Raw genomic sequence first — 23959 nt, 5'->3', positions numbered from 1 at the left:
ACAACAACTGGAGAACCCGATCTCGCAACCACAGTGGGACACGGCACTCCTCTGGCAGTACAAGAGCTCCTCCAGCTCCCGTTATCAGGAAGTCAACTATAAGTTAATATCCATGTGGTATAGGACACCAGTAACATTACACAGGATATCCCCGACGACATCCCCCACATGCTGGAGATGTCAAGAGGAGAGGGGCACGATCGTGCACATCTGGTGGGACTGCCAACTCATCACTCCATATTGGAACAGTATCAAATCTGAAATCAAAACAATGCTGGGAGACGACACGGAATGGTCCAGGGAACTGGCCCTCCTACATATCACCACTCGGTCTATTTCTGGCTATAAGAAGTCCATCCTACGTCACCTACTGAACGCAGCCAAAGCCCTCATACCTGCGTACTGGAAGCGGACCGAGGTCCCCACGGTTGAGGATTGGTTAAACAGGGTCGGAGACATACAATTGGCGGAAGCACTACAGGCATCCCTTACGGGTAGGGGAACCAGGCACGTGGAACGGTGGCAGCCGTGGTTCGCATACCAAGCTACTAGACGATAGACCTCCAGTAAAAGGGGGAAGACTGTGACCCAAACGACAACTAATACTCCACGCCACTGACTTTATGGGTGGCAAGACACTCACAGCAATAAGGGCAACGCACTGGACTGACAGAATCGACACTGTCCCGACGACCTGATACACACGCACACACCCCACGGGGCTTGAACCACGATACCCACTTAAAAAGTCCCTCACTTTTACCGAGTCTGCGACGCCGGCGGGGGCGCGGGCTGCGCTCCGTGGAGCTGGGGAGGGGGCCCACTACGATGGCCACCCTAATTCACCCTATCTCTACCTTTCTACTTTCCTATTGTATGATACATAACCGTACTGAAATAATTGACAACAAAGTAATGTAACAGGAACACTGGATAGCAACATCACTTTGGACACCTTGAGCCGAGAGACACGGGTACTCGCTCAAAGGCTGACCGGCTATAATAACCCGACCAAGAACGTAGACGTGCACACTCATCTACCCATTTAATACTCCCTCTGACACATTTACAACGTCTCATCATTATCTCCGACCTGCCGCCCAGCCTGGTTTTGACACGATGCACAGTGTTGCTTTGTACTCAATAAAGTATATGTAGGTCCAGGTGCTTGACACCCCTCGATTAGCATACTCAGAAACCTAATTAAACCCTACTAGGCTCTTGCCTACAGTTATATGTAAACCTGAACAGTTATATTGTAAGTCAACTCATATAAATGCAATGTTACTTTTGATATAAACAATCTTGAACTACACTTACTCGGCCACACCGAAGTGTAATTATATTTTTTGTGGGCCTGCGAGCCGATCCTTTATGTACTCTTTCTCTTCTCCTATCATAAATAAACAGATTTTCAAAAAAAAAAAGATGTACAGACAAGCCTGTGGTGCCTCAACAGCAGGCACAGGCGCAAATAAGCAATGCTTTATCATGGCAGAATACAGTCGCACATTTTTGTGTTACAGGGTGTAAACATATGGTCATTGACAATAGGTATGAATAAGAACATATGTGTTTTTGAGTATGAGAAAATACCCAAAGAAATAATAGGATACACAAACATTACCCTTAATACTGTGCTGCTGCATGCCCTCCCAATATAAACTGAAATTGGAGCGGTAGTCTCCAGGGGGCTCAGGTACTTTCTATGGTAGGGGTCTATGGGTTTAAAAACTCAGACATCTGACCCACCCTTCGTTGTGCACACCATGCCCGGACCTGTTGATCTCATAATGATGGCGCCAACAAACAGTCTATGGTCACATGTCTTGGTAGCGACGCAGCGCGTGGGTCATAGGCCCAATTTATACGGGTAAGGTGGCCCCCGTGGGACAATTATGCTTGTGGCAACCCTTCAGCTTAGGGCTATGCAAAAAATTATGTCCTAGGTATAAAAAAAAAATATGCGTGGTCTCAAGCTATATCAATTTAACTATTTCAGGTATAACTGCCTGTTATGTTCCAGCGCCTCTCCCGCGAGAGCCATACTTAATGAGCACAATTTGAGTTAGTAAATTACAGTAATTAATGTCAATATTAATCTCAGTAAAGCCTGTGCGTTGTATATGGTCTAAGGCTGTGCATTTTAATACCTAGCAGGCTGGGGTGCCTTAGTTAAATTTCACCTTATTGCGGTGTTGCACCCCTAAGTAAATCTTAATAGCAGATAGCGAGGTGATAATAACGAGGAATAAAAAATCTAATTAACAAAAAATATAGAATATATAAAATAGTATAAAACTTAAGACACAGAGAATTATCAAAAACATGTACATTTGCCGTTTGTCTCTTGTATGTATAGAAATAGGCTTAGTACTTATAACTAAGGGTTACCGCAGTAGCCGTAGGAGTGAACGTTTCTACACTGGGAAAGAGGCTGGCACAGTCCCGGTGGGGTGTTAGCGGGGTCAGGGCTGAGGAGGCCCAGGAGACGCCGGTTGTTCCCCGGCTGGTTAGGTCTTGGTCGGGTTCAGCAATCGTGATTTTTTTGTGCGCTGTTCCCGCTTTGTTGACTGGTCGTCTCTCTAGGCTGGCCCCCTCAGATGTGGAGGTTGTAACTGTGGCCTGTGTGGTAGCGGTCTGCTGCAATAGGTGTAGCGCCTTCAGGAAACCCGCTGGATCTTCCTGCGCCGACCGGGTTAGGACAGAGTCTCCTTGTTGCACCACAAGAGTGCCCGATGCTCCCTGTAACTGCACCCCCAGGCATAAAAGGGTTAAACCGCCGTTTAGAAGACCTTCCCCTTCCAGAGATACAGGCACAGCTACTGCAGAACACCAAACTCCCGAACTGGATACAAAATAGCATTCCAACTCCCGAACTGGAACATCACGAATAACTGCTAGCAGACGAACAGGAAAAGCATACAATCAGCTTACACTCCTGGCAATCAGTCTCTAACAGCATACAGTAAATCCCCCAAAGACGCGACAGAGCTCCGTGTTGAGGGTCAAACAGTGGTCTGTTTATTGGCACCAAAAGAACCTTCTTTTATGAGGGTTTCCCTTGGATGGGACCACCCACAGGGTGTTACAAAACAACCAATCATACACGTACATTGCCGGCAACACTCCCAGCAATTACACACAAAATCCTCCCCTCTGCCTGTGATATAATTATGTTACACAAGGGGTTAACATAATTATCACATACAGTAAAAATACAGTTTATACACATACCCTGTAACTTTGAAACCATACATCCAATCTCCATACAAATTACATATTTGAACTCCGCATACTTGAAACATAAACACTCTCAAAAATGATACCAATCCCTCCAGTGGATAAAAAGATAGACGGAAGTCCTTTATGACCGACCGCAAGCTCATTTTCCTGCCCAAAACAGTTCCATAGGTTTGGGCTGTGCGGTCGGTCAATTTCCTGCAGAAAAACGGCTAAGTCCCCTTCGAATGCACGAACGGGTCCGTTCGTGCAAATAGCACATTGTAACAGGATGCTCGAATTGTCGACTGTACTTCGACTTTAACCGAAGTGGAGGCGACGGTAAGGGTCAGCGGTGTTCGTGTATTTGCGTAGCCGATTTTAGTTCCATAGATTCTTTAGCATACACCGCTGACCGCGTTCAACTAAATTAAAATGGCCCGCGCCACGTGTTCCTTTGTCGAATGGCGGCCACTTAGACGACTTCGGCACTTTGGCTGCATCCGAAGTGCCATATAAAAAGTACCAATCCTTCCCCACAGTATTTAAAGGGCCAGAATGAGTGACATACACTCTGGCATGGCCGAATACTGTTTTTAAAGGGCCCAATCTCCCAGGGCCATAGTCCAGAGGCAACAGCGGGCAACCAGGCTCCTCCAATGCAATGTGGCGAGATTGGTCTCATCACACTCCCCATCTGTATCTTATCCCATTTTCTCGGAGCTTCTTCGTCACAGGCATGAACCTCCGTCTCTCAAATAGGATGTTAAAAGGTAAGTCCTCATATATCCGGATGGAGCATCCATCCATCGCGACGGTAGGGGTGCTTCTTGATCGGGTCAGGTTTGCAGATTTAACAGATATGTCCCTGGCAATCGCTATGATATGCCTGGGTGCATCCGTGGGGGTGGTTGGGGCCTTCCATATTCGGAAAGCGGTCGTGATGGGTGATGCTCCCGCTGTGGGTTTCACTCCTAGTGCTGCCACCGCTGCGTTGGCAAATTCGAGGATAGCATCTGGGCCCACGCTCTCGGGAGCCCCGCGGATCCGCACATTTTTCCTGCGGTGTCTGGCCTCTATTGATGTGTCCGCTCGGGTGAGACCATGTATTTGCTCGGACATTGTTTTAATTTAGGCCCGTGTCTCCAACAGCTCCTGCTCTCTCCTCCCCTCTCTAGTTTCAGCCACTTTGATTCTAGCAGCGAGGCTGTCGACCTCGGTGCGCACGCCAGCTAAGTCGGCCTTCCAGACTTCCCTTAAGTCCACCAATAGTTTTTTAATATCCTCTTTGTGGAGGGTGAGGCGTCTGAGTCGTCGCTCCTGTACACCCCGTTCAAGGCTGGTGTACTGCTGTCATCCTCTGCAAAGTCTTCCGCGGAGCTCGGAGTCTCGCGGACCCATGGGCGCCATCTTGGGCTGTGCATGCTGCTGCGGCCTTTCAAAGGACGCGCGGATGTCTGCTTGCTTAGCGCTTCCCGAGTGGGTCAGTTTACAGTTTCTGCGTCCCATTTTTCTCCAGGCGGGGGGTCCTGGAGTACTCGGGTATTAATATTGCCGTCTTTCAGGTTTTTAAATCTGTATAGCTGTGCGGTTTGCAGGAGCTCCACACCAGCACGTCTTGTTTCTTGTTCGGCTAGCCACGCCCCCCGTACTTAAACCTTTCTACACCTGATTTAGGGGGAGATTGCCTAAGTTGTCATTTTTCAACAAATTGCTCCACTCTTATTCCTCTTTTTGCAAGTCTGCATACAGGTTTAAACAATCATATGTAACAATTTTATACATACCTTGAAGTTTTTGCACCCTTGTTCATCTTTGTACATCTTGGGGGTTTTACTTGTCAAATCTTCTCATCATAAATCAGCACACAAAAATGGGCTTCTATGGAAGATACTGAGTGATAGCTCTTATGACTTGACCATTTAGAGCCTGCATTTATAGGATGGCTTATCAGTGGTTTGGTCTTCTAGTACCATTCAAAATGGATGTATTTGAGACAAGAGAGGCCTTTGTTTTAAACATAGCTTTTCTTACTCTCTCACTCTTTTTTTTTAGCAGTAAGGACAAGGGGTAGGGAAATGGATAGAAAGCATCAGCACATTACAAGTATTACCATGAGTTTATGAGCTTTTGAGTGAAAAGGAATTGGAAAAAAACAATCAAACGGGTTTTGGACATAATTTTTTATATAAAAAAAGAAAATAGGTCTGTTTTAAGGAATTAAATCAAGATGAGGTGTTTTTGTAACCTTTACCTTTTCTACAGTCCCTATAAAGTGTCACTCCAAGCATCACTACCACTCCAGTGTTTTGAAGTGGTTATTGTGCCATGAAATGCTACACATACTAAGCTATTTTCTGTTTCCAGATGTGTAACTCCAGTGTCATTAGCCAGCCGGCAATTTGAGTTGTGGACTAGCTAATTTTCATTGTGTGCATAGGCCACACACATAGGGAAATTCACTGGCTTATAGTACTTAGCTGATGCTTTCAACCAATAAATGAACAGCAGGACTAGTATTCGACTTCTGCAGCTCTGCTGAAACTGGAAGCCAGTTCAGCTGTTTCAGTGCCTGATGGGATGTTGGTAAGAAGCAAACAATTGTAAAAGAGTTGGTTCCAGGATACCCCAGGCATCATAACTCCTACAGTGGGCTATAATAGTTCTGATACCCAAGTAAACCTTTAAATTGGAACTTTAAATGAAAGTAAGGCACACATATCTGGATAAAGAAGGGAATCACACTGGTATGAATGGCTCCTAGAGCAGTATAATTAAATACAGTATTTTGTGTTAAACGAGTATCATCTTAACAATTTTGGCTAATAAAGGGTTACTATATCGCTAGGAATACAAAGCTGCATTCGTAGCTCTATACTTCCCTCTGCCCCCTCTCCCCCTAACATGATTTCCGATCTCCCTCGGTGCTGGATCAGCACTCCGCCCCCTCCAATGTTATCCGAGTGTGAGGATGTCCAGTGTCAGATGACCAATAGTCACCCAGCAAGCAGGAAGTGCCTCTAGGGGCTGTCTAATTAACAGCCACTAGAGGTAGTCTTAGTCCTGCAATGTAATTATTGCAATTTCTCAGAAACTGCAAGAATTAACATTGCAGGGTTAACGGGACAGGGTCACGGAAGTGGTGTGGGTGCCTATAGTGCCATCACAGAGTGCCAACAGTTGAGTTTTCTTGAGCACATTAAAATGATTTCCATTTTAGTTATTACTGAATTCAGATGTAAATAAGTATAAGTTCTGAGAAATGTTTAATTATAAAACCCATTTCCCAGAGTGAGCAGACTTAGTATTCAGAATGTTGGTGTTCAAATATTCATACTAATTATGTGCTATGGTGAACAAAGGGTATCCTTATATTAACAATTATTTTCACTATGACTGCTAATGTTGTAAGCTATGTTTCTGGTTTGCGTCATCATACTAAATACAATAGAACCTGATTCATGTATCCTAAATATAACAACCACGCACTGTCATTTAACTAAATATTGTCAAAATAGAAACACAGAGTCTTGATGATTTGTAAATGAGATTGCAAAATTTTGAGTCAAAATAGCCAAGTTTGAAAAATAACTAGAGAGTGCTTTTTCAAAACCGCTATTGGCATAAAATTGGGCTGCAAATTCTCCACAATTCATCTCTTGCTAGAAATACTCCAAAGTTTCTAATATTGCCCAAATGTATTGGGAAATGATGAACACAAGCAATCCATAACAAACTAGGTACACTGATTGAAGAAGTATTCTCCATGAGAAGTTTTGTTATTTTTATTTTCTTATACGGATTTATTGATTTAGACATTGACCTTACAGAGTAGGGTACAATTAGTACAACAACCGATTGAGTTGTGCGCAAACATTGTTAAGCAGGGATGATAACCCGTAGTTAATATTTAACAGAACTTTCTAGTGAAATATCCTCCAGTATAAACATGAATAATAATAATCAATTAATCGTCTTTAAATGTACAAAATTAAGCTTTGAAGGGACTATAGTCACCAAAACAAATTTAGCTTAATAAATCGGTTATTGTATATAGATCATGCTTCTAAAGTTTCACTGCTCAATTCACTTTCATTTTGGAGAAAATCACTTTGTTTATGCAGCCCTAGTCGCACCTCCCCACACATGACTTACACAGCCATCCTAAACTCTTCCTGTAAAGAGTCATCTAATGTTTAAACTTACTTTATTGCAAATTCTGCCATCTAAGAACCAGCATCCAGCTTTATTAGGATGTGCACACCCAATGCCTACAGATGTTTGGAAGATACAAAGACAAACACAATTTACACTACCTATGTTATTGTTATCCTCTCTTCAAGGACCATGCTGCATTTCATGATGCAATGTGTAGGGCTTTAGCGTTTAAGATATATAGGTCCCTGCTGGCAATTTGGAGATCTAGTCATCTGTTAATACCTAGAACCCTCTTTTAGCAGCTGGGGGAAAATGTATTGTCAAAAGTAAACACTGTCACATTGCATTGAAAAGTGGCAGCACACTATAGTGTCAACTGAACAGTACTTAGAGAAAGAATAGGCCGTTCACCTCAATATATCCAAACGAAAGAGTACCATTACTTCATATTTTAATTTAATTAGTTAAAAAGGAATTTTAACAATGTGCACACAATCACTTAACATGTTTCGTGCCCAATGGTACTTGGTAGTTTGCTTTACAAATTTTATGGGCTTATACAATCCTTCATTTTTATTTAATACGATTTCTGAATATTACATATATTTGGAAGTAAAAAACAGAGAAAGTGGGGTAGAGAATCCACCTGCATAAAGCGGGTGGAAAATCAAATCCACTGAACTATACCTCCTAAAGTCAAACGTCACATAAATAGGGTAAGTAAACCTTTATTAGAAAAATATTAAATACACCAAGATAGTGTATATAAATCGTGATAAAGTAGAAGCCAATACCGATAAAAACTTGAGCGAACTAGACCTACAAAGTACCTTGACTGAGTATGAGATAAGGTAAGTAAATAGTATAAATCTTGAGATAATCACTGTAAAGATCCCCTAAAACAATCTCAGTATAGAGATAACAAAATAGTAAAGTCTATAAAAAAAAGCATAAATGGGATAGTAAGTGTCTAGCAGTGGTTATGGTGCCGTCAGTAAAGAGATGGTATAATTAGAAAAATAGAGAAGGGCATATAAACTAAGTCCTAAGGAGTATTGAAAAACAGAGAAGAGGCTTCCCTATAGTATGGAAAAAAAAAGGATAAGAGGTAAAATCTTAGTTATACTTGTAATAACACTGGAAATAACGGATAAAAAGATCCCTAATGCATGTAACATGTACACACTAACCCCTCACCCCTCTGAAAATATGATAGGATAGAAGGTGTCCATATTGGCCCTACAGTCACTTAACTGCTGAGTCAGCCCTTCTGACCTATTTGCATCAGACAGGCTATTTGAGACATTAACATAGCCTTCCCAAGTGTGGGGCAAGTAGTGGATGTTTGCCCTTCCATTGTAATTTTCCAGGAGCAATTCCTGAGCTTCTCCATCATTTCCAAAGCAGAAGCTGCATTAACATTACATTAATCTCTGTACATAGGAAGAACATTTTATACATTGTGATGGCACGGCAATAAAACGTTCCGTGGTGTCTAATAAAGATTTTGATGTATGTAAAATATTGGCTAACACACTTCATCACTATTCTCTCCAAAGGTGGATGCTGCCGTAACTGCCGCCAAAGATGCTTTTCCAGCCTGGTCTTCCAGAAGCTCCCAGGAGCGATCTGCGATCATGTTCAAGCTGGCAGACCTCTTGGAGAGAAATCTGGAAGAGTTTGCCCATGCAGAGTCTAGAGACCAAGGTTATTGGGATCCTTTATTTAGTGATGTATAGAAAGCTTCATTCATTATAAAGGCAAATGATTGTACAGTATATGCTAGTTGGGTATTTTAATAAATAAACCAGGAATTGTTAGAAATTGAAAAGGGCATTTTAAATTCTAGATCAAGATGGATGAATTGCAAAAAACAAACAAAAAATACAAACAAACAGCAAAAAACCTTGGGTGTAGCTCAGCTATTTTGTCCTAAATGTTTTACTTACAATAGTCATTCATGACAATTTAATTTTAGTAAAAAACAAACCATTGTATATTATCTATATCTGGAGTTCCACAATGTGATATAGTTGACCATGTTTCATTTGATATGTAATACTGAATTCACTATTAACAGAACACCTGTAAAAACAAATCAATCAATCAATCAATCAATCAATCAATCAATCAATGAATCACATCAATAGGAAAACTAATAAAAAAGAAAAGAAGCTAAAACCCAGTCCATTAATGCTATACCCTTTAATTAAAGTAATACAATTAAGGTGTAAGCTCAGGAAGTCATATTGTAACTTTTACTATAATATTTTATTAGAAAATAGATTAAGTTAACCCCTCTTCTACAGAAAGGTTCATATTCAGGTAAGTACAGATATAATGCATACACTGCTTGAGATATTGCCAGCCAATGTATAAATGAAAAGATATAGTTATCTAATGTTTGCTATCTGCAGACTTCCTGTTCACATCACAGACAGCTGCACAGCCAAGCTAGGAGATGTTGCGTGCGACAGATGTGTACTTTCATATGTCATATCTGTATTACAAGTACTGTCACTGTCACTAAAACTACAAAAACTACAAAGAACACACGCATTTATATATTAAAATCTACACGCAACAATACTCTAACCCGTGCACCAGACTCACCTACCTTTTCAATCACAACACATGATATAATGCAGAACACATCTCAGGGCTCAATGCTATTATTCCCTTTAGAACCAAATGTTATACGTTATACATAGTCATCCAAAAATATCATTATCTTTTATGTCACGTAAAATTAATTTAACATTAAACCGTTTAAATTATTTTGACAATTTTTATTTATGAGTTAAGTTCTAAAAATGCAAAAAAATCAGAAGCCCAAAGAGGCCAAGTTGTTATCAGGAGAAATCAAACTTGTTTTCTCAAAGTTACTTTGTTGACAGAAGTTGTTTTAAGAAAAATTATTTTTTTTACATTCAAATTATTACATTTGACTCCAGCTTGGGAAGCTGATTTCCCTGTCTATGTGTGTGCTTTACTGTAACACTTTATGAATGAAATCTAGTCAGGCAACATCAAGAATTTGAGTGTAGAAAAATATTCTTCATAAAACAACTTGTTATTTTGACAAAACAACTTGTTAGGTCGAGAAAACACATTTATTATGTCGAGAATACAATGTAAACAATTTGTAATTTTCGAGAAAAAACGTTTATGTTAAGATAACAACTTGTTTTATCGCTATAAAGTCAAACAAATATTAAAAATACATGGCCTCTCTGGGTTTTTATAATAAATAGACATAAGCAAAGGATACCAAAATAGATCATGTATGACAAAAACTAAAGTAAACATGAGCAAACAGTAAACATTATAGATCAGGGTGGTGCAGTAGACATTGCTTACCTAGATTTCAGTAAGGCTTTTGACACTGTTGCACATAGAAGGCTTATCAATAAACTGCAATCTTTGAGTTTGGATTCCAATATTGTTGAATGGGTAAGGCAGTGGCTGAGTGACAGGCAACAGAGGGTTGTAGTCAATGGAGTATATTCGAAACTTGGGCTTGTCACCAGTGGGGTACCTCAGGGATCTGTTCTTGGACCCATTCTGTTTAAAGGGAAACTCCAGTGCCAGGAAAACGATCCGTTTTCCTGGCACTGGAGGGTCCCTCTGCCTCCCACCCACCAATCCCCAGTTACTGAAGGGGTAAAAACCCCTTCAGTCACTTACCTGTGGCAGCGGCGATGTCCCTCGCCACTGTCTCCTCCTCCGCGGCACTCCTCCTACTGGCTCCGTCGGCCGGCGGGCGAGACTGATCCCGTCCACCGGCCGAGGAGACCTAATGCGCATGCGCGGCAATTCCGCGCATGCGCATTAGGTCTCCCCATAGGAAAGCATTGAAAACTATTTTCAATGCTTTCCTATGGGGATTTGAGCGACGCAGGAGGTCCTCACACAGCGTGAGGACGTCCAGCGACGCTCTAGCACAGGTTTCCTGTGCTATGGACCAGGAAGAGACCTCTAGTGGCTGTCTAGTAGACAGCCACTAGAGGTGGAGTTAACCCTGCAAGGTAATTATTGCAGTTTTTAAAAAAACTGCAATAATTACACTCACAGGGTTAGGAGTTGTGGCAGTTGGCACCCAGACCACTCCAATGAGCAGAAGTGGTCTGGGTGCCTGGAGTGTCCCTTTAATATTTTTATTAGTGATATTGCAGAAGGTCTTGATGGTAAGGTGTGTCTTTTTGCGCATGATACTAAGATATGTAACAGGGTTGATGTTCCAGGAGGGATAAGACAAATGGCAAGTGACTTAGGTAAACTAGAAAAATGGTCAGAGTTGTGGCAACTGACATTTAATGTGGATAAGTGCAAGATAATGCATCTTGGACGTAAAAACCCAAGGGCAGAGTACAGCATATTTGATAGAGTCCTAACCTCAACGTCTGAGGAAAGGGATTTAGGGGTGATTATTTCTGATGACTTAAAGGTAGGCAGACAATGTAATAGAGCAGCAAGAAATGCTAGCAGAATGCTTGGTTGTATAGGGAGAGGTATTAGCAGTAGAAAGAGGGAAGTGCTCATTCCATTGTACAGAACACTGGTGAGACCTCACTTGGAGTATTGTACGCAGTACTGGAGACCGTATCTCCAGAAGGAAATTGATACCTTAGAGAGAGTTCAAAGAAGGGCTACTAAACTGGTTCATGGATTGCAGGATAAAACGTACCAGGAAAGGTTAAAGGATCTTAACATGTATAGCTTGGAGGAAAGACAAGACAGGGGGGATATGAAAGAAACATTTAAATACATAAAGGGAATCAACACAGTAAAGTAGGAGACTATATTTAAAAGAAGAAAAACTACCACAACAAGAGGAAATAGTCTTAAATTAGAGGGACAAAGGTTTAAAAATAATATCAGGAAGTATTACTTTACTGAGAGGGTAGTGGATGCATGGAATAGCCTTCCAGCTGAAGTGGTAGAGGTTAACACAGTAAAGGAGTTTAAGCATGCGTGGGATAGGCATAAGGCTATCCTAACTATAAGATAAGGCCAGGGACTAATGAAAGTATTTAGAAAACTGGGCAGACTAGATGGGCCGAATGGTTCTTATCTGCCGTCACATTCTATGTTTCTATGTTTCTATGTAAACATAAAGTAATAATCAAATCACTAGATTCAAACAACACTGACATAAAACGACTACTATCATCATAGAATACCGTCATCATTATTATAACTATAACTTTATAGGTTTGAATCGTATTTCAAGTCAGTTAAAGCTTGAAAGGTGCTGTATGTATAATTCACTGAATGGTCTCTGAAGGCAGGGGAGGGCTGGCAGCCTCAGGCCTGGGGGGGAAATCAAGTCAAGTGGCCCATTGCACCCCTGAATCAGCTCACCATCCATGTCCACCTTTTCCTGGTTTTATAATGGATATTGATGTTATGCTAATCAGTAGCTCTTTGCCATACCCACTCCTTTGCGGCTCCGACTTTCAATGTTGTTAGAGCGCAGGCTGAGAATCTCTGAGCCTGTGCTCTGACTTACTAACTGAGCACCGGAACCACAAAGGAGAGGATATGATCTAAGACAACTACTGCTGGTGCGCACCAATGGACCACCAGGGAATCGTTTAAATTAAATATGCTAATGTCCCAAACTTGTGAGCTGTGTTGGTCGCCGGGCGCCTCTGTTGTCATGGCGCCCAACGTGACCCCACAGCTTGCACACCTCAAAGGCTGGCCCTGCTGACAGACACACTGGCACTCACTCTAAATAACACACACACACAAACCCTGACAGACAGAGGGGGGGTGTTAGAAGGAACCCCTCTCTTTATAGGTGTGCTGCCATAATATTTTATCTAAAAATCCTTGTGGCCTGTTAGCGCTGATCCATCTCTACACTTTCAGCTATTTGCCATGAACATATGAAAAAAAAAAAAAAAGTAATTGAAATAGCTCAACACAACAAATGTTTCAAGTGGTTTCCCCAAATTCAACAGAAAGTAAAGCCAGAATGTGTGGATAATTGACAGGGAATTGCAAATTATAGGCTAATACAGCTAAATTATAAAATGTAAAAAGAACTTATAAGTAGGATCGCACTCACGAGTCAGTGGTGCTTGTATCCAGGATTAAATCCCTAAACTCGTAAAACGTCCCCAAATCAAACATTCTTCAACCCATCTATTTTACTAATTGTCTATGATTCCTGGTTTTGATAAGCACATGCAAAAAGTAGAGACTGATGCTTTTTACTGAATGCAAGGATGGAACAGTCACACTCTTTTGCGTTCTCCATTTAATACATGCAGACAACACTGAATGCCAACTTACTGTTGCTAAAACGTTCTTTCTGGCAAAAGCATGTTGATAAGGAGTCAGGTCAAGCACATTAATAATTGCTTTTATTGATAAGTCACTTATATTTATTTCTACAAGCAAAGGCCTAGAGTTATGCTGTTGTTTTGCATTCTCTTAAATATAGGTATTTTTGGTTTTTATTTCTGGGAAATTTAATTATCACGAAAAGGCAAATTATAGAAAACCGTAAGCATGAGTTGCTCGGTATTTTGGGTATTTTCAGAGGAAATAGCTGCAGTACAAAGTGCAACAAGGTTTTGATGTTTGCAAGTTTTGATCTACAAACATCAAGTGAAGATGGCTGAGCTGTAAAAATGCTAGGAAATACCCAATTGCTTGTTATTTTGGGCAAAAAATCATAGGTTTATGCAAATCCATTTCCTTAATTATTATACATAACTTTCCTTGTTTGGGATGTATGGTAAGTTAAGTTTGCTTCTGACTCAGATTCTGCACTTTTCGTAAAGTACCCTAGATTTTATAACATAATTAACTGTTATATCAATGAGCATGTCTCTGAGATCCTGCATTGAAGCTTTTTAGACTTGTTTAGCAATTTGTAAAGCACTTGCACTTTTCTTAAATATTGTCTTCTATTTAAAAAATAGCATAGGGGTAACGGATAGCAAATATAACACCCAAAGGCAACTCTTTGTCCCAAATAACAGGTAGAGTCCTAGTGCAAGACACTATGAAATGATCATCAGATACAGCATTCCCAAGACTTAATGCAGAATCTCTCCTCAGAAGTCCAGAAACTTACTCGGACTATCACCACTATGGAAGCTCGACATAGAAGGCGGAACATACGCCTCCGAGGAATACCTGAAAGCGTGGAGGGAGAGGCCTTAGTACCCTACATCCACCGCCTAATGTCTACAATGGGCCTTAAAGGAGGCACTGACCCCAACACAATACTTTCAGCGTTTAGAATCCGAAAAGCTGCAACAGCTCCAAGAGACGCACCTAGAGATACTATAGCGGTCACGAAGGACATGGCGACTCGCTCCACTATCATGTCCTGCTCCAGAGACCTGGGCACTGTGCAAATGAAGGGTAGCACTGTAGCCCTGTGTGGGGATCTCCCATTCGCAGCACTTGCGGAACGGAGACAGCTGGCACCAATTGCCAAACAACTACGGGAAGCAGGAGTCAGATACCGATGGGGGCCAGATGGATCCCTGGAGGTACCACAGGGAAACCAGATGCTTACCCTGACCTCCACGGACGACCAAAAGGAGTTCCTCCGCCAGTTGCATTTCCCAGAGGCCGACAGAAGGGAACCCAGGGAAGAAGACAATGCGTCGCAGCGTATGCCCAAAAGCAATCAAGGTCCGAAGAAGAGCCTGTATATACCGATAATGTCAAAGAGACACTCCTAAGCTTCGATATATAGCTGTAGCACGCATACCTTTAGATCCCGCACAGCTGACCAACTGCAGCGCAAGACGGACCAAACAAGGAGCCCCTGTTACAAATGCTAACTCTCCTAGCCCCACAATGTTCATGCTCATGCTACGGTTTATCGAATACAGATTAGGCTAATGTATATTGCCTCCTGATCCTATAAACTCTTAGTCACCACTTTAACTTCACTGCACCATTGCCAATATTGCAGCCCTAGCAGATGATTACTATTGTTATAACCAGATGATTATCATTGATATAGTCTTGTTAGCACTTTCATACTACGGAAAAGTTGTATTCTGAGTATCCAAACTCTAATAAAAACACAAATTAAAAAAAAAAAAAAGGAGTAGCTGTGCAGCCATCACGTTTTACCACTCTCATTTTGGAGAGGAGGGAGCATGCTGCTCCCTATAATCTGCCCCTTAGAGCCATGGCTTATCAGCCTATCCGTAAATATATTGCTAGTAAAAAGGCAAATAAAAATTCACAAAGAATAAGTGGTGCAAAAAAATTGCCAAAAATATGAGATATGGGCAAGTTGAAAATGAGCAATAAAGGGTGTGTGGAGAATAGAAAGGCAAGGTGAGGTAGGGGATAATAAAAGAAGAAGAGGAAGACAGGACTAAGAATATTTCTGAACTATGTTAATAGAAAAATTGGGGAAATTCCTAAAGCGATAATAGAAAGACTATTAGGTGCAGGGTTGATGGTACCAAATATGTGATTGATTTCCAAGTAATACATAAAACTATGGTCATAAATACCACATCTGCTGTATTTACCCTAAACCTAGTTGTATTAACCCATCACCCCATTTGATTAACACATTGAACTCACTGCAGTTCTGTAAAATTAACTCAGTATGGTGCATTAAAGTGGTACTTTCACCTATTCTATCATTGCAGGTGTTAGTTCTCTCTCTGTATTACATGAGACTCTGGGCTCACAATGAAACAGTGACAACATTTGACCTGGGACTTTACAGTGCCCACTTGGGGGTTCTCTTCCCTACCCTATTGCAAGACATCTAATTTGGTGCGTGCATTTAATTTTTTTTGTTTGCCCCATGTTCATACAGCTCTTGTTGTCTTCCATCAGTAAGATCAACTTTGGCTCTGGCATTCCCTATTCCTCTAGAATTTGGTTAAGCCTTTGAGCTTCCTTAAGTGCATCTGCCGTGGAGATATTCTTTGCTTCTGCAGAGGAATGTGCAACTGATTCTCACTTGGACTAGTCCAGCTGATCGGACCATTCCCATATAAAAACACAAGGCCACTTATAGAATTACTAACTGATTTGTCCCCAGCTCAGTCTGCATTTTATATCCTACTAGTTTGGGATGTCTGACAGCTGATAACATTTGTTTAAGATGAACATATCATTTGAGATATCGTATTGCTCTCTTTAATACAAACCAGCTTCTTTGACTGGGAGAGCTCACTTCTGCACAATATTCCCACTGCAACTGCAATGTCAGATCTGCAAGTTGTAGTTAGGTACAAAACCTTACCTACTATTGTTCTTTACATATTGCTGTTTAAATTCTCACTTTTATCAGACTCTGTGAGGACATTTGTACAAAGGGCAGTGGTGTATCCTGGTTTTGTGTTGCCCTAGGCATGACAAAACTCAGGCACTCCGCCCCCCCCACCCCCCCTCCTGCCCCGCCTTCTAAATACACATACACACTCACTGACAGACAACATACACACTCACTAACAGACACAAACACACTCTCACTAACATACACATAGTCAGTAGCAGACACACACTCACTAACAGACACACATACACTCTCACTAACAGACATGCATACACACTCACAGACACACACACTAACAGACACAAACATAGTAACACACTCACTAACAGACACACACGCACTCTCACTAACAGATACACACACTCACTAACAGGCACACACAGTCACTAACAGGCACACACAGTCACTAACAGACACACACTCACTAACAGACACGCATACACATACACTCATACACACTCACAGACATGCATACACACTAACAGACACACACACACTAACACTCACTAACAGATACACACACACTAATACACTCAGTAACAGACACACACATAGTAACACACTAACAGACACACACACACTAAGACACACACATATTAACACACTCCCTAACAGACACACACACTAACTGACACACACTAACACACACACACACACACATACTCATTAATAGACACACACACACACACACACACACACACACAAACACACTCAATTTCTTTTGAAAAATTCAATCCCCCCAGCCTCCCTAACTTTGGCAGTGCTGGTGTGGATTCTCACTTAAAGCAGCCATTGATTGGGTTGGATACTGTTTGCCTACTAGAATTGTTGCTGGGATTAAGTCCAGTCAAAATGGAAGTCAAATGGAAGTGCCCAGTCGCAGGATAGAAAGGCTTGCATTTCTAAACTTAAATAATATTTTTTAAATATCATAAAAATTTGTATTTGTTAAATATAAGAATAAATAAACAAAATACTGAAAACCTTTAACATTTTTGAGAAGGACCCAAACTACATTCATGGAACTACCTTGTGACTGCAATTTTCCAATTACCTCAGTTATCAATTAACTGTTGATATAACAAAATCCATTCTGAGACATATATAGATTAGAATCTTCCCAGTATCAGAGGGTTGTCAGTGGTGCTCTACAGTAAACAATTTATTGTTGTTAGGTAACATTGTGACACATCTGTGTCAATACAGTCCCAGTCAAAGCACTCCCATTCCAATATCTGTATCAATGCAGGACCTTTATTGCATTTCAGGGCTTGTGATCATAAAATGACGCATTCGTGTCATTTTCAACACGGTCTTTAGATTCCCATTCTAACTTGGACACAGCTTTGTCAATTTCTAGAGCACGGCTGCATCATTCTGGTTGCAGCATTATTGTCACTAGGTTGAGATTGCGTCATTCTATGTTAATTGGTTGGCATCCTACCTGGCACTTTGCGTGTGGGTCAATGAAACAAAAGGGCATGGATTTACACATACTCTTGCATTTATGTTATCCTTTTGTGGCTTCTTAAGCAAGTTTACTTACTTAAGGTCTGTTCCTGAGTCAACTACATTATTGACCATCACTTGTTCTTGTCTTGTGTTCCAGCCCTGACTAGTTCCTGACCACAAGTTATTATTCCTGTTTCCTGTGTATCCGTCAAGGCTACTGACCCTGTTTTTGCTTAACAATTTTGTACATTATCTTCCTCCTGATCTAAACCAGAAATGATTTAGTTGATACTTCCTAATCCTTCCTCAGTATTAAGCTCGCAAATGAGGCTGTCTATTTTCTTCTTACGTTGCCTTTGGTAGGTTGCTGCCTTGTATCTTGCCGAGGATCCTTATGTGTCATGACAATTGTGTACTGTTGTCTGGGGCCTGAAGAATATGATGTGCTGCATCCGTTCATACGGGATGGGGACCTCATTTGGGGTCTTAATCCTTGTGTTAAGAAATACCGATATAAACCGTATTTTATCATTAATATTATTATTATTTTTATTATGCACCACCATATCCCACAGAGCTGTAAAATATGTGTATGAACATGCAAATTAATCAAATACAGGAACATTCATAATAGACACAAGGAGCAAATGGGCTTACAGTTTGCAGTAGGGCTTTGGAGTGACTACGCAAAGCCTTCAACTTTAACTCCCCGGTTTATGGTACCTCCGAGTCTGACTTCGACTCCTTAGATTACATTATATATAATACACAGTATAATCATTTTACAATTACTTTATATGCCATTGTGCAAGTCTGATATTATTTTAGGGATCAACTTATTAACAATTTTTGGGGGTGGACTTATATGCATGATCGACTTAAGCTCTGGCATAATGGTATATTTGGCTGGAGCCGGTGCATTTTTTGTTTCTTACTGTCTCCTTTTCCAACTCCAGTAACCCAATAATTGCTTCTGACTCCATTCCACGACTCTGACTCCACAGCACTGCTCTGATGCGTTTGAATTTGTTATGATCTAATCTCTAGTATGATCTGACCTCAGTGTTTTGTCTGCCTGAACATCTTTCTCTGTCTAATGTTTTGTATATTAACATTACCAATCTCTCAGGGAAAACAGTGACATTTGCTCGGACTATGGATATCCCTCGGGCAGTGTACAACTTCCGCTTCTTTGCATCTTCGGTACTGCATCACACTACAGAATGCACTCAGATGGATCATATGAACTGCATGCATTACACTGTGCGCACTCCAATTGGAGTAGGTAATGGCATTGAAAAACAGTAAAACTATCAAAGCCTGTTACAGTGTTGGTTATTATTATAATTACATCTTTATTCTTGTCAGCTGGCCTAATCAGTCCATGGAATTTGCCCCTATATTTACTAACCTGGAAGATTGCGCCTGCTATCGCATGTGGGAACACAGTTGTGGCAAAGCCCAGTGAGATGACCTCAGTCACTGCGTGGATGATGTGTAAACTTCTAAAAGAAGCAGGTAACTTTATTGAGCTTCTTTGATCCAAGGAAATACCTTTTATCATCACTGGAAAATGTTGTTTGACTGACTGAAATTTTTAAGCTACTATTTTTAGGGATTTCAGGGATCAGGCCTTTGAAAAAGTTGGCCATTACATTTATTTACTAAATGGTAAACTGTGTTGAAAATAAGACAGATATGGAAGACATTATCCAAACGAGATATACCAAAAGGGTACAAAACTGAGCCAATAAGCGTAATGCAAAATATATACATCATATAAAAATGCTGTTTGGTTCATAGATCATGTAAAAAAAGAATCTCAGGCGGCCACTAAAGGTGCTTTCTCAGACGGCCACTCAGACGGCCACTAGAGGTGCTTTTTGTGTCAGTGCTGCACAGTGTGCAGAGGTGGCATTCAGCGTCTCCACACTATGCATGGAGGGGCTGAATGTTCCCTATCAAGATGAATTGATTCACACACATACACACTCACAAGTTATTAATATTATTATTATTATTTACATTTTTCCACCCAGCCTCCCTACCTTTGGGAGAGCTGGCATGGACCTGTCGTTGGGGTCCAGTGGGGTTGCTGTGAGGTGGACGGCTGTGTTTGCATCAGAGGCACATTGCGTTTTGCTGCACATGTGTAATAGTCTCCCAATGCTTTCATATGGAAAAGCATTGACTTGGCTTAGCTGAGATCTTGAAGATTGATGATATCTGCCATGAAGGCAGAGCCTGGCAGGATCAACTGTGGCAAGATCGGTAAGAAGTGGGAGAAAAGGTGAGTAAAAACCTTTTCACTACTCAGAGAAGGGGGCCAGATACTTAAATAGCCACTCCAGCACTATATTGTCAGAAAGACATGTTTGTATTCCCGACACTATAGTGTTCCTTGAAATATATAATATATAAATTTAGATTTTATTTACTGCTCCTCCCATTTCTTCCTATTGGTCACTTCTCCTATCTGATCTGTGAATATAATCAACATTCAATGGCAGTTCCCTAATCATCAATCACTTTTTTTTTCATCATCTCTTTTTTTGGCTGCACATCTAAATTCCAAATCTCAAATCAACAAGCATGTTCATCCATTGCATTTGGCCTAAGTTCAATAAATTGCAATTTAGCTGAAAACTAATGCACACGTCTAATCCAAACTATATTCAGTTAGGGGTTCAATCATAACATATTGAAATGTGGGAGGAGGCAGGTTTTTATAAGGAGAGAATCAACCGAAATGTGATGAGTTGCCTGTCATTCTCTTTACTGCTCAAAATATATAAATCTAATCTCTACCAATTTCTTCAAGGTGTCCCACCTGGTGTAGTGAATATAGTTTTTGGAACAGGTCCCAGAGCTGGTGAAGCACTAGTGTGTCATCCTGATGTTCCCATCATCTCTTTTACCGGGAGCACAGCAACAGCACAGCGAATCATCGAGAAAAGTGCTCCGTATTGCAAAAAAATGTCTTTGGAGCTCGGAGGCAAGAATCCAGCTATAATATTCGGAGATGCTGACCTGGAAGAGTGCATCAACACTACGGTCAGGTCAAGCTTCTCTAATCAAGTGAGTGTTAGTGTTCTAATAGAAAACTTGCCACATGATACTGAAAATATATTACATCATTAATCTAATTATGAGCATTCACACTTCACATAATGCAGAATACCCACCATCAGTCAGAGCTGCTAAATGCATCATGTGTATTAAGTTGCAAGCAAAAGATTGACATCCCATATTGCTAGATGTGAGCACTCTGTGTCTAAAGGAGGTATTTTTGGACCAATATTATTTTGTGGTTAATAGTGTAAGAATTTTGCAATGTGTATAATGGGTGTGCATCTTAGTGTAACACTCTATGCTCACAACATGTTGTGGTGATTGTGATGTGTGTAATCACTATTGAATAGAGTAGACTCGTGAAAAAATGTAATTGAAATTATTCATGAGAATAAAATTCTTGCTAATTAAAACTGGAACTAAATTATTCTGAATCAATCTCACCTGTAGATTCCACAGGTAAAACTACATGTAAAACATTTGTTCGACAATTGCCAGAAATATAATTTGAAAGAAACGGCTCAAATATTTTTTGCTCAAGTTTAGTATAGAGCTAGTTGTGAACCGTTAATATTGTGTGCCAATAATATAGTCCTTTGGTATTGTAAGGTAATAGATGACATGAGGACTTCAAATATTGTATGGCACTTGGCTTGGGTCCTCAGCAGAACAGGATATATATTAATTTGTACTGTAAATTAAAGGTGTGATATGATCGTGTCTGATGGATAGCCTGTGGGGAGTGCCTGCGAACAAAACACTGAGATGGTGGTTATATGTGGCAAACTGTAGTTCGTACTGAGCAAGGTATTGAAAGGGTTTTGTAAATACTAAAATAATATAAAAAACATGCTGTCAGACCATTTGCTAATGGTTTCTTTAATCTGTTTTCCACACATTCTGTTTTAAAGGTACACTCAAGCCTCAAAAATAATTTCACAGAGACTATAAAAAGAATATTCATCCATTAACCGTTTGATCCAATTAAATATAATAAGTAAAAAAATAAATTTTGTACATAGTTACATAGGCTGAAAAGAGACATGTATACATCAAGTTCAGCCTTCCTCATATTTGTTTTTTGCTGTTGATCCAAAAAGAAGGCAAAAAAAACCAACCTGATGCACTTCTAATTTTGCAACAAACTAGGGGAAAAAAATCCCTCTTGACCCAAGAATGACAGACGGATTAATCCTTGGATCAAGAAGCATTTACCCTACATTGAAAAATGTTATCCTTGAATATTCTGTTTTTGCAAATATGCACCTAGTTGCTGTTTGAACATCTGTACATACTCTGATAAAACCACTTCTTCAGGCAGAGAATTCCATATCCTTATTTTTCTTATGGTAAAAACCCTTTCTTTTGTCTTAGACTAAATCTTCTTTCTTCCAGTCTAAATGCATGACCTCGTGTCCTATGTAAAGTCCTGTTTGTGAATAGATTTCCATACAATGGTTTATATTGGCCATGAATATATTTGTATAATGTTATCATATACCCTCAGACCTGCCTGACAATCCAGGCAGAAAGTCCATTTAATTTATTAACACGCCCTGTATTTAACCCTGTAATTTGCCATAACACCATAACACCTGTACCTGTGGGGTACTGTTGTACTTTCATTGTTGTACTGTATTCGCTGAACACAAATATGAGAGTTTTAAAACACTAAAACTTGTAATGTTGCTAATATCATCAGTGAAAGTGCAGTTTTTATAAAAAAATTTATTTTTTTAAATTCTTTATTTATACTCATCCCAACGGCATGAGTAAGCAACAAGAAAGCAGGTACACATTTGCATAAAAAGTTTTGTTGGTAATTATGCAGTGGTCTATTTGTAAGCCGGCTGGTCACTTTGTTTTCAGGCCCTCCCAAGGGTGTGAGGTGAGCTATCTGTTGTGCGTTTCCCTGTCAGTTGTAGACATCCATAGATTGCTGACTAAGTGCTAATATGGAAGGGGTAGAGCGGGAATTATAGTGTTGAAAGCGCTACAACTACGTAATACTGCATTTACACATGACATATACCTAGAGTTAGGTAGTTTGTATGTATGCGGCGGACTATTGTGGCTATCCGTAGGACATCATTGTTTTTTTTTTTTTGTCAATCTTTCTTTTATTGAGGCATGAATTATGGGGGGTACAGAATGAAGAAATGGTACAACATCTCCTTCGCATAACAGCCTCGTTTTTTTTTTTATATTTTAAATTAAGCGTTACAGAAGATTAACAACAGGTTTAATGTAATAATAATCATACTTGTGTTCCTGTTCAATATGCCTTAACAAGTTAAATGTAATAATAATCATGCTTGTGTTCAAGTTTAATATGCCCGAACAAGTTTAACGTAATAATAATCGTGCTTGTGTTCATGTTTAATAAGCCTTAACAAGTTAAACGTGTTAATAGTCATGCTAGTGTTCATGTTTAATACGCCTCTAATCTAGGATAGTTATGAGTTAGTATCGATCAGAGAGGCTAGGCAGGCACTGCTAGCAGTTAACCTGCTGGAGTTTTGATCTAGATTGTGCGGCACGTTTAAGGTTAACTTTTGAGCTTCGCTTAGCGTTACTAGTGTGTTCCTATGGGTAGATTTATTAGAGAAGGCGGTAAGCTTTCGTGTGTGGCTAGGCTAGGGTACTTCTAGATTTAGTATATGCGTGTCAGACGGGGGGCCATGCTCGCAGGTGTGTCCAGCCTGTGAGACTCTCTAGTGCAGACTGTAGGGTGCGATCTAGGTGTTGTGTATATATGATTACCTGCTGTGG

The 23959-nt window shown here is 40.4% G+C and overlaps 1 protein-coding gene across 1 annotated transcript in view; it reads left to right on the top strand.

Annotated features, from left to right (window-relative positions):
• The window catches only part of ALDH8A1 (aldehyde dehydrogenase 8 family member A1), a 51659-nt gene that overhangs the window by 15436 nt on the left and 12264 nt on the right, over positions 1-23959 (top strand). The window contains exons 2-5 of the mRNA XM_063441192.1: positions 8940-9087; positions 19245-19400; positions 19484-19633; positions 20937-21193. Coding sequence (XP_063297262.1) covers positions 8940-9087; positions 19245-19400; positions 19484-19633; positions 20937-21193 — 711 coding nt within the window. The remainder of the gene's footprint in view (positions 1-8939; positions 9088-19244; positions 19401-19483; positions 19634-20936; positions 21194-23959) is intronic.

This window comes from Pelobates fuscus, chromosome 2 (assembly GCF_036172605.1).
Source record: "Pelobates fuscus isolate aPelFus1 chromosome 2, aPelFus1.pri, whole genome shotgun sequence".
Lineage (NCBI taxonomy): Eukaryota > Metazoa > Chordata > Amphibia > Anura > Pelobatidae > Pelobates > Pelobates fuscus.
Note: the sequence above shows the minus strand (reverse complement) of the source record. Positions and strands in the feature narration are given on the sequence as shown.